The 11690-nt window shown below is 46.2% G+C and overlaps 2 protein-coding genes across 3 annotated transcripts in view; one reads left to right on the top strand and one right to left on the bottom strand.

Annotated features, from left to right (window-relative positions):
* Positions 1 to 2069: 2069 nt before the first annotated feature.
* On the bottom strand, positions 2070 to 3699 carry LOC123078572 (pentatricopeptide repeat-containing protein At4g36680, mitochondrial). Its single transcript, XM_044501122.1, has one exon. The coding sequence runs from the start codon at positions 3569 to 3571 to the stop codon at positions 2462 to 2464; it is 1110 nt and encodes a 369-aa protein (XP_044357057.1). The 5' UTR covers positions 3572 to 3699; the 3' UTR covers positions 2070 to 2461.
* A 3078-nt stretch (positions 3700 to 6777) lies between these two features.
* Positions 6778 to 11690, top strand: part of LOC123078571 (zinc finger CCCH domain-containing protein 8) — an 11906-nt gene continuing 6993 nt past the window's right edge. The window contains exons 1-2 of one of the 2 annotated variants that reach the window (XM_044501120.1): positions 6778 to 7136; positions 8577 to 8818. In XM_044501120.1, coding sequence (XP_044357055.1) covers positions 6893 to 7136; positions 8577 to 8818 — 486 coding nt within the window. In that variant the 5' untranslated portion in view covers positions 6778 to 6892. The remainder of the gene's footprint in view (positions 7137 to 8576; positions 8819 to 11690) is intronic. The other variant, XM_044501121.1, reaches the window with a different exon arrangement.

The raw sequence follows: 11690 nt of genomic DNA, 5'->3' as shown, positions 1-11690 counted from the left end.
ATTGTTGCCCCATCTGGGGTGGAGGCGGGCCGTACCACTGCCCAACCGGGGCTCCTCCCCATTGTTGCTGAAATTGCGGAGGAAATTGTCCGGGAAAGCCCCAAGGAGGGAGGCCACCCTGGAATCCATAGCCGAAGAACGGCGGGGGGGGGGGGGGGCGCCCATCGGAGGCTGCATGGATTGATCCTGCCTCCAATTATTGCCACCATCAGATCTTCCTCCTTTGTTTTTGCCTCTACCACGCCCATGCCCAGAGTCCGCCATGACTGAGAGCTCGTGGGGGTTGGCGGCGGCGGTGGGAGGGAGAGTGGAGGAGTCCTTAGGGTTTTCGGGGGGGCTTTATAGGGATCCAGAGCTGGCTGTAGAAACCCTCAGCCAAGTCACCATGGCAGCTAGGCAGAGAGGATGCTTCGGTGGCGCCAGCGTCAACACCTTTTTCCCTTTCTTAACAGCACTCCGCGCTTTCTGAAGAAATTTGAATCCTCCCCCTTGTTGTAACACCAACAAAGCAGGGCTGGAAACAGGGTCAGGGACTTCTCCAGAATTTGGTCCGCTGTTCTCAGTGGATTCGGTCAAAGCAGCCTTGATCGAAGACACGGAATGATCGCCTGGATCAAATGGGAGAGAAGCCCCCTGAAGAACAGCCAGCCTTTGTTCCACGCCAGAAATATCAGAGTCACTGAGAACCGGAGCCACACAGCCATACACCCGGTGATAAGGGAATTTCATCAGAGGTTCTGGTTCCTTCTTATCCTCCAGCCAGATGTTGTCTCTCAGGAAGCAGAAATAACCACTAGACAGCTCAATTGATGCAGATTGCAGGCCTAATTTCAATCCTCTGCAGGTTTGGGGGAGAGGTAAGGTAGGGGATCCACCTGCTCCGGCTCTGGTGGCGTGCTAGTGGGCATGAGTCCAGTCAAGCATTCCCATCTCGCAGCACGGCGTGGATCTCCTGAATTCACTTCTCCTTTCGCCCACCGGACAAACGCAATCGGCGGCTCCCTGGGGTGGGGCATCCTGTGCTTCTCTGAGAAATCTCCTTCGAAGTAGATCCGCAGGGCTAGATTCAACAGCTCCCAATCCACATGATCCTTGCACATCCAAGCATACCTGCGAGAGTGAGAGAACAGATTCGGTCCCTCCTCTGCTTCCTCCTTCGTTGCTTCCTCCTCTGCTTCCCTCCATTCGCGTGTGCACTGGGTCCAGGAGAGGGCGTCGTCGCGGATCCGCATCGCCCGCTCCCTCCATCTCCTCCCTCGAGTCTCCCGCAGCACCGCCGGCGAGACGAAGTTGAGCGGCTAGAGCATCTGCGGGAAGGCTTTGTAGACATGCGGGAGATGCATCTTGTACATCTGCCTGTCTTCCAACCATTCCCCCGTGGATCTGGCCAGCGACTCCATGGGGCGCGCGAGCGGGCTTGGTGAGGGGGGCAGGCGCGCCCGACGCCAGGAGGCGGGGGGTGAGCGGGCCTGCGGCTAGGAGGGTGGCGGCGAGATCTACGGCGGCGGCGGGGGTGGAGGTAGTGGCGGGGGCGAAGGGGGTCGCGGGAGCGGTCATGCGGCGGGGGTGGGTTTCCTCTCCCATATTCTCACCACCCATATTCTAGGGATGAGGCTGAATAAAATCCATTCCATCTATCTCTCCAACCAAACACAAAAAGGAAACCATTACGTTTCACTCTACTGACTCCAACCACATACATGAATGAATGGAGAATTCCATTACGCTGTACTGAAATCATGGTATTCTATTCTATTGGGTCCTCACCAAATGCACACCCTCCATGATTCAGTAGCTGGGCATTCCTCGCAATCGAAGAACCTTGCGGCCGGTGGGAATGCTCCACTCCTCAACTTGAGTTGAACATATGTTTCTGTACAATTTCTCTAAAAATTCTCACAGTTTGCCCAAGTGCTAGGGCCGAGACAAGCCCGGAGATATTAGCTGGCAAACCAAACCAGCAACCATTATGTATCAGTTAGTACGAGCCTGCAGATTCCTGAATGTGGTCTTGGGAATTTGTGATGCAAATGAAAGCACGGGAGAAAAAACAAGAACAAGGCAGGACGGAGAATTCACAGAGGTGAGCGTTGTTCTTCAGCAGTGAACTGAAAAGGGAGCAGCAAAATACCTATACTGATATGGATACAGTTCGAGATCTACTGGTATGGATAAGGTCACTCATCAGCGAAAGCAAATCCATCATGAGCCGTGTAAATTCAACTACCAATATAGGAATGCACTTCGTCTAAAAGGCCCTGGCATTCTGTAGCAAGTCGGCAGTTGGACAACAGGAACACAAATACTATGGATCGTTGCTGCCGCGAGGCACCACATCCAAAAACTATGTATGAGTATCTATTGTAACCTCAGAAAAAATTGTACTTATTAAACCGGCATACTGCCTCACAATTCATCAAACAAGTACAAAATGGTCACCTCCAGATGTTGCCCGGAATGCTCATACCGCCGCCGCCGTCTTCTCTGGCTGCTGCTCGTCCTCCTCCACTTCCTCCTCTTCGTTGCTGGCACCCGGTGTGAGGCCGGCATCCTTCTCAAGCTCCTTCCATGGACCGTCGAACTGGTCAGGGAACTTCTTGCGTAGCCCGACCACCACCCGCCTCGCCGCCCGACCCTTGCCAGCCTCCTTGAGAGCCACTACCAGCTTCCGCACCGTGCCCAGGTCTGCAACCTTCTTGCGCTTTACCCCCTCGTAGAACACGTCCTCCGCCTCTGACAACCTCCCCTCGCTGCACAGCGCCCCCACCATGCATGCGTATGTTGCGCACTCCGGTGCCAACTTCGCCTCAGTGTTCCCCTCCGCCGCCCCCTTCTCCTGCAAGCTCCTGTATACCTCCAGGGCCTCGTCCACCCTCTTGTGCCGCCCCAGCACCCGGATCAGCCCATTGTAGGAGATGACATCCGGCCGCAGCCCCGACTCCTCGCCCATGGCTCGGATAAGCTCCTGCACCTCCTCCACCGTGCCGGTTGCCGACTTGTAGGTGATCCTGACATTGTAAGCGGCAGCGTCGGGCGCGATGCCGCGTTCCTCGACCATCTCGCGCCACAGCTCCTCGGCGCGGTGGGGCTTCTTTTGCTTGTAGTAGGAGTCGATGATGGCCGTGTAGAGGTGGAGGGAAGGCGGCTCCTCCCCGTGGAGGAGGTACACCGCGTGGTCGGCGCCTTTGGTGATGCAGAGGGACTTGGCGAGGATGGACCACGTAAAGGCGTCGCGCGGCGCCGAGGGGTGCGCGTCCAGCAGAGCAGGCACGCGCTCGGCGAGGCGGCGGCGGCGGAGGAGCGGGGCCAGGAGGGCGTTGAGATGCTCGGCGGTGGGCGACGGGATGGTGGAGAGGATGGCGGAGGCCCGGTCGGAGAGGCCGACCACGGAGAGGGCGGAGATCACGGCTTTGGGGTTGGTCGGCACGAGCGGCACGACGGCGGCGTCGATGTCGGCGAGCTGGCCCGCGCGGGCGAGGTTGCGGATGCGGGCCATCGGGACGGGGAACTCCGCAGCCGCAGCGGCAGTGGAGAGCAGGCGGCGGCCGGAGGCGGAGAAGATGGCGGCCATTGCTGCGGCGGAGCTGTGTCTGATCGATCCGAGGTTCCGGGGTTAGGGTTTAGGACGAGTGGGGGAAAGTTTCACTCGGCGGATTGTGTCATTTGGGAAATGGATGCAAGTTGGAGTGCTGAGTGGCTGGCGGGCCCGCGTTGGAATCCCCGGCCAGTCCCCGGCCCAATACTTATCCTCGCTGAGTTGGAGCCGTGGAGTTTGTTAGGGCTAAAGTGGCCCATGGCCCCTAGCCAAATTTATTACTTCCCCCGTCTCGGTTTACAGAGAGCATGCGCGTCATTCTAGGTTGAGAATTTAACTAGCTATATACTTGTTTGATAAAAAAAAATGTTTACAAACTACATCCATTTAAGAATCCAATGATATACTTTTGGTGACATATAACTCATATTTAGTTAGTCAAATGGATGACCTAGAACTACGCGCACGCCCTATAAACCGAGATGGAGGGAGTATTTATATTAACCTCTCACATTTAATTCCCTGAAAAAATTTCTCACATTTAAGACTTACTAGCAAATATATCCATGGGTTGCAACGGAACAAAATTTCTTTCATGTATCTAGCTGATGGATCCTTGGGTTGCAACATCGTAATAGATCACTCTGTGCATTCTAAAACCAAACCGACTAATTTTACGATTTTTATGGTTTCGGGTTTTTGGTAATGATATGAACTTTTCATAACGTTTTGAATTTTGGTTTTAATGATATATACCAAAAAATGAATGGGTAACCAAATAAATTGAATTAAAAAATATAGTTATATTTCTTAAGACGAACAATCATTCAGTACTCATCCTGCATTTTTAAGAAGTTTATCTCCACTACTAACAATTCTCTCAACATGCACATGATGCCACATCAGTGTTCAATTTGTAAGCACCAACCAATCGCTCGGATTCCCCCACGGTCTAACCTTACAGCTGAGCACAACCATTTTTCTTGGAATGTATCATTTTTCCTCTTATAAACATGCTAAACTCGTCCATAACCATCAAGGCATGAATCCATGCATGAATATATACTCATATATGGTTTGTATAAAAAATTGTGGTTTTTTGAGTCACAAATTTGTAAATTATTATTATGTCAGTTTCGAATTCGTGTCAACTTTGGTTATTATGGTATATGTCAAAAACATACCGAGATGATTTGGTATATACCGAAAGTGAACCATATCTTAATTTCATATCATCTTTATCAAAGTACTAATACCATACGAACTAGAAAATTGTATAAACCAAATAACCCGAATGCACATAGTTAGTAATAGAAAATACACTTGATTTAATAGTTCATATATTCTTTATCTAGTTGAACACGATATATGGTAAGGGATATCCACAAATAGTGCTACAACAATAAGTCAAGTTTAATGATGTGGTGTTGCATGAAATTCACTAAATTTGATAATGGAAGTTAAACTGGATAGAAACATGCCACAAATTCTAATATATTTAGTTATCACTCCTACCAAAAGTAGTGGGCCAAATAAAACTGGTATAGAATCATGTAATTTTTTGCACAATTTTGATCGAGTTTTACTATCCAAAAATTCACATTGACATATTATTCATAGTTTTTTTGCCCGTCGATAATCTTGACAGCATGATTCTTCAAAACTGAACACTACAATATCAAACGTAAAATGTTCATAGTCTGATTGAAAGACATAGCCATAGCATAGTTACTTTCATTACACATTACCTCAAACATATGGTGAGCAGTTCATTGAGATAATGGAACACATCATATCATATATACCTAAGTGAGTGATCCTCGATAACTTATTTATTTCAACATGCAAGCATGCCACATCATTATACATTTTTGGATGAGATAAGGTCCACCTCAACATGCAACCATGCATAGGAAAAGAGCCACCATCACATACAACCATACATGGGAAACTATTTTTCATTCTATTATTCTACTTATATTCAATAAATATTTTACAACCACACATAATCAAATATAACAGAGTCATGTGTATTTTTAATTTTGTTTCACGTGTTATTAATCTAAATATTTATATTTCACACAAACAAATCTAATTGAAATGTATTGCAACAATGCAACCGGTTCCCACAGCCACTTGTGAGGTATCATCTAGTATGCTAGACTGTCGAACCCTTCATGTCCGATCATCAATGGTGTGGGAAGTTGTCGTGGCGACGACTGTCGAACCTTATGGATGGGAACTTGAAGTCTACGAGATTTGTGGAGCCCATCATCGAGCACAAGGGGCACTGTAACAGGCGACTACTGCTGGTACCGAGACCAAACATGCATTCCACGAGCTAGTGCAAGGATAGTGACGACGATGGTGTCTGCTCAAAGTCGTACAGAGGGGAGAGCCTCAGGGCCTCTGTCCTGGTTGACGCCTCAAGGGGAGACGGGGAACGAGTTCTCCTCTCTCTCTCTCTCAACCACCTAATTGCCTTTGTGTGTGGATTTAAGTCATTTCTAGTGGTTTCTCCTGATATTATAGCATTTTTATTTTCTTTCATGCGGGAAGTAGAGGATTATCACAAGCAAAATCAAGGGAAGGAGGTGATAACCATTACGACGACGGGGAACTCTCCTTTATAATAGTAAATATATTATATATATTTTTCATGCATGAGGTAAAAGATTAATACAAACAAACTAGAGAGAAGGAGATTGTGATCATTACGACGACGACAAATTCTCCTTTGATAATAAAGATGTTTTTTATGTCGGTGAATATGGATCTCTTCGAACCTAGCATCGCCGCCATCACTAACGCATCATCTCTTTTGCTCTGTGCGTTTTTCAGTTACTTCAACAACATGGGAGAAGATAAACGAAGGAGGTGCGGAACATAAAACACTACATTCTTTGTAAGTGGGAAGGATATCATAATGAGTTAGTACGTGCTTAAATGATAGCCTTACAATTAGGTAGTTTTACCCTACTAGGTCTATTGGGTATGTTCAAGTATGTCATCATCGTATGCCTATGAATCTTATTAGGTCTATCGGGCATATTCAAGCATTTCATCATATGAATCTAAAAAAAACATGTAACCATATGTATTTTGTTTATAGTAGTAAATGGTACTTTCTTTGTAAAAAAATATAAGAGCGTATTTTTTTACGGAGGGAGTAGTAAATGGGAGAAGTCTCTAGAAATTCGGGGGCAGATTGTAAAGCAGGTAGTAATACTTTCCTAGAAAAGCAGGAAAGAAACGAACACAGGGTTTCGTTCTTTGGGTGAATTGTACCCAACAGCCTCCCACCCCAGTCCCCATCCCGAGCCCGTGAAACCCTAGCGCATTCGTACGCCGGCGGCGATGTCGGGCTACCCTTTTTACCCATACGGCCGCGGTGGCGCAGGCAACGATGCGTCGGCGATGTCGGACTACCCTTTTTACCCATATGGCCGCGGTGGGGCAGGCGACGATGCGGCGGCGAGGTACTCTTCCTACGAGATCGACCTCATCGCGGCGCGCTACGCTGGCGACCCGTCACCCTACCCCTACCCCTCCGCCTCCGGCGGATTCGACCCGCATGTCGGCGCGAGGCGACCCGCAGATGGTGAGAGCAGCCCATTCCCTGTTCTTCTAAGTGGTAGTGTTCTACTGCGTTTATTTGATAATGCTACCGAGTTTTGCCGGTTACACCTGTGCGGCAGCATATTCATTGTGAAATAAGATGGTGAGAGCAGCCCATTCCCTGTTCTTCTAAGTGGTAGTGTTCTACTGCGTTTATTTGATAATGCTACTGAGTTTATTTGATAATGCTACTGAGTTTTGCCGGTTACACCTGTGCGGCAGCATATTCATTGTGAAATAAACGTCCAATTTCTCGGGCGTGACTGAATTTTTCTACGGGTACGGGATCGAGTCCGAAAATATCAATTGGTTGTGGCATTTGGCGCGCATTAACGTGCATGGTACTCGGCATAAATCGTGTCCGCGTGTTGTTTTCACTTAGAACACAGTAGATAGTGGAGACGGAGAAAGTTTGTCAGCGCCATGTGCTTCTGCTTATCCAGTCATACCTGTCTCATAGTCAGTTTTTAACTGGTTCCTCAGCGTCCACACAAGTGAGACGTCAGGTCAAACCATTCTGTCAAGGACTCAAGAGTTAGTTGCTGTATGACTGGAGCAATTCAAGACACCCCCCCCCCTCCCCCACCCAATGCTCCACTGGGCTTTCAGTCGGAAGCTTCTGATAGTTATTTCTTGAGCAGCTTCTGCTCCTTTGTACACATCAATGCTGTTGGGGGGCTTATCCAAGTTGGAGGGAGCTATATGGCAGGTCCTTCTGGATTACAATTGGTTTCTAGGTGGTCTCAGTTTCATGTGGGTGTCAACTTTTGGCCTCCAGAACATCTCAGGTCCTTGCATAGCTGGGCCTTTTCCGACATCTCATAATCTTGCGCGTAGAATAAGGTTGAAGTAGCATTATTGAAGTTTGAAAGAGGAGAAATTAGCAGCTGTACAAGAAAAAAAGAAGTTCGGGTCTTGCACAATTTACATATGAAATGAGGATGAGCAAACCATATAATTTTTATGCTGGACGGCATAACTTCTTATCAGTTAAGTTGATTTCCTGTTTGTCGTCATATAGCGATTTTGTGCTCGTGCACTGGATGACCATACATGTTTTTTTAAAGGTTGCAGTGAGATAGAGCTTGAAACAGCTTTATCTATAAATTTTACGGAAAACAAAATGCAAGCCTATTTCTTAGACTTCGAGAGGTTGCTCCATGGTGTTCTGTATATGTGCTTATACAAGTCTACCTTTGAGGTGTTAGAGATATTTCCCATGATGTCCTGTAAATGACCTTAGAGCTTCATTCTCAACTTATATTAGTGTTTAGGTTAGGAGTGTGAGGCTGATCAATATATTTGTTTCCTTGTTGTACCATTATTCTTCATTTCAGTATATTATTAGTACCACTATTTATTGCTAGTATATGGTTTTCTAATACCACTAGCTTAATAAAGTTCTTTTGTATATCTACTATAGTTCTCTATCATCAATCTATTATGGGAAGCCATAGTACTATTGGGCAGAGTGATGCATTTTATTCTCCAAACACTATGGTCAAACGCCCTAGGCTTGAAAGCAGCCTTCCTATTTATCCACAGCGACCTGGGGAAAAGGAGTGTGCTTTCTATATGAGGACCAGAACATGTAAGTATGAAGAAACCTGCAAATTTGACCATCCACAATGGGTTCCAGAGGGCGGGATTCCAAATTGGAAAGAGGTGATTATCTTCCATTATTTTTAGGTCTATATATTCCATGTCAATTTATAGTAAGCTATTTTTAAAGATGTATATGTTATTTCCAAAATCACAATTGTATTGCCATTAGTTGCTTGCAGTGGAAATAATAGATAGGGTTTATCACGCTAGTTTATGTGAGAAGTACCTTTAACCCATAATTATCTAAGTTGCACGGATACTTGGACACGTATCGGATACGCGATACGGGGATACGCCCGGTACGTCAGTTTTCTAAAAACTAGGATACGGGGATACGTCTGTATATACATATAATTATTAAAGATATGAAAGAATAACGAGTTTTTGGTAGGAAATGCACTGTTTTATAAAAAATTTGAAGTCTTCACAATTGCTTAACAAATACTGCATTTCTTCGGATGCACGATGTCGATGGTTCGACATAATTGCTTAACAAATAAGGTAGTCACATTCACAATTCGCACATCAAATTCACACGTACATGGTTGCATAGATATATAAATATCATAATTTAGGTTCGGGTTCTCACAAATAAAACAGGAGTTCACATCACAACCAGTTCACAAATCAATAAGGCTCGGTCATCCACCTCACTAATCCACATCCAATGCTTCAATTTCATTCAGTAACTCCTCCAGTTCAGGCTCATCTAGTGATAGTTCAGCTTGCTGCAGGAAGTCGGCACCACAACAACTCATATCTATCTCCTCCAATGTCCCAAAATCTGGATGGGCCAGATATATACTCTGGTTATTTCCTTGAAATAAGGCGCAAGTTTTTATGCACAAAAACTAAATCTTCAGCATGTGCAGGGTTGAGCCTACAAGAAAAGAAGAGACAGTCAATTCTCATTGAAGTTTTGCTAAAATTGACCACCATTGCATTGAAAAAGAAATAGGAGTATAAGAGTATAAAACCTGTTCCTCAATGTATTGCGTATCATGCCATATGTACTCCAGTTCCTTTTAGAACAAGAAGAGGAGGTTGACTGCCCAAGTAATTTCAGAGCAATGGTCCTCAAAGCCGGGGCAGAATTTCCATGAATCCCCCACCACTGCTTCGGCTCTAGCAAAGATCTATCTTCCATGGAGTCGAAACCATTTAAATCCAGGACCCATGAGACTGAAGTTGGCAATCTGTTGTTTCAGTTCGTTCATTTCTGGGCCCCCATGAGGAAAGAATCTTCTAAAGCATGCATTTCTTTCATCTGAAATCCCTTGATCCATGTGTGGAGCTTGATGGCCTGGAACTGCACTAATCCACGCTGGAGTGTAGTACCTTAGGAGAAAACAACAATCAGATTAGAAAACATAACAATCAGCAAGCAATTCAATTCAATTCAATTAACTTACTTGGGATTGGGCGAGTGAGCCAAGCAATGCAGCGGAGTGCTACTCTTTACCCAACGAAAAATTAAGACATCATTGACCGCAGAGAAGAATCCACGCTACCTCCACTGCCTGCTTCACTTCTAACTGAAGAAGACCTACTAGACATGGCCGATCTGCATGGTAAAAGGAGGAGATTAGGAAAACAGATTAGTAAAACTGATCTAATCTTAAAATCTAAACCTAAAACACCTGCGTACAGAATTCAGAGAAGGAGATGGAGAAGAGAGATCAGAGGAAGAGAGGGAGATGAGAACATACCTCCTGCAGGGGAGACATGGATGTCTTCTGCCGGCGACGAGCCGGCGACCTATCAGCATCGATTGGATTGGAATTCGGAAGGTGAGAAGGAGAGAAGAACATGTGGGAGAGAAGAGGACTGGAGCTGAGAATTTATGGAGAGTTGGAGACCTGCGGGCTGCGGTCGCCTGCTCCAAGGAGTCGAGGGGACGAGCTGGCCAGCTGGGAATTGATGACGTGCGGCGGCGCCAGGAAGGGATCGAGGAGTTTTCAGTTTTACACGTCGAACGAAGGGGTTGCCGTATCCAAAACGTATCCCAGACGTATCAAACACTATTTTTTTAAATCAATAAATCACAGGATACTTATGGGATACGTATCGGGCAGTATCCGACTGGATACGCGCACTTTCTGAAGTATCCGTGCAACATAGATAATTATATTGCCAAAATTTTCTAACTTACCTTTCTGCTCTTTGACAAACAGAGAAGTACCTCTCCGTGGGGGTCATGGCAGAAAACACATCTAGTTTCAAAACATGATTAGATTTTCTTCACGTGTGGCTCCAAATGTTTTCTTTGGCGGTGGCAGTGTGGTTGTAATATTGGGCAATTCCTGATTCTGGCTTTCGTGGAGCTGGGCTTTTGGAGCTTCATGTTTTTACACCGCGATTGGGCTGAGCTTCGTGAATCTAGCTTCACGGAGCTTAGGCGTTCGGGCCGGCTTCACACTCGAATTTTGTGGAGTCAGAAGCTGGAGAGGTTCAGAACAGGCCCTAAGAGTTCTAACTTGCACTTTGAGGAGAAAAATGAGGCACTCACTGCTCGATCCAGGATCAAACCCGGGCAGGTGGGATGCAACACATCTGTAATCAGTGAACTGAGCTATGGCTCATGTCCACATTAATTGTATGACATATGCACATTCATCAAGAGTGTATTCATAAGATAACCCTTGGCCCATCTCTCGCCATTTCATTAGTTGCTGTTTTTATCGTCAGTTCTTCTATTTTCCTTTTCATCGTGCCACATTACGGAGCTTAAAAATCCCTGATTTTAAGCTCCTTTTCCATCCGATCCCTTCAACGCTTCACCGTACTGACTCAAACCTTCGGACTAAATCCTACAAGGACGCATGTACTCTTTTGCGTATCTATAGGATGTGCCAACTACGAACCTAAGGACTTGAATAGTCATATTTCATTCCTTTCTGGCTCATCATCATTGATATGCGGTGAATGTATC

The sequence above is a fragment of the Triticum aestivum genome, chromosome 3D (assembly GCF_018294505.1).
Source record: "Triticum aestivum cultivar Chinese Spring chromosome 3D, IWGSC CS RefSeq v2.1, whole genome shotgun sequence".
NCBI lineage: Eukaryota > Viridiplantae > Streptophyta > Magnoliopsida > Poales > Poaceae > Triticum > Triticum aestivum.
This window is presented reverse-complemented; position numbering and strand designations above follow the sequence as displayed.

Coding starts and splice junctions, on each gene's coding strand:
- LOC123078572 (XM_044501122.1), bottom strand. CDS start 3,571: ATGGCCGCCATCTTCTCCGCCTCCGGCCGCCGCCTGCTCTCCACTGCC.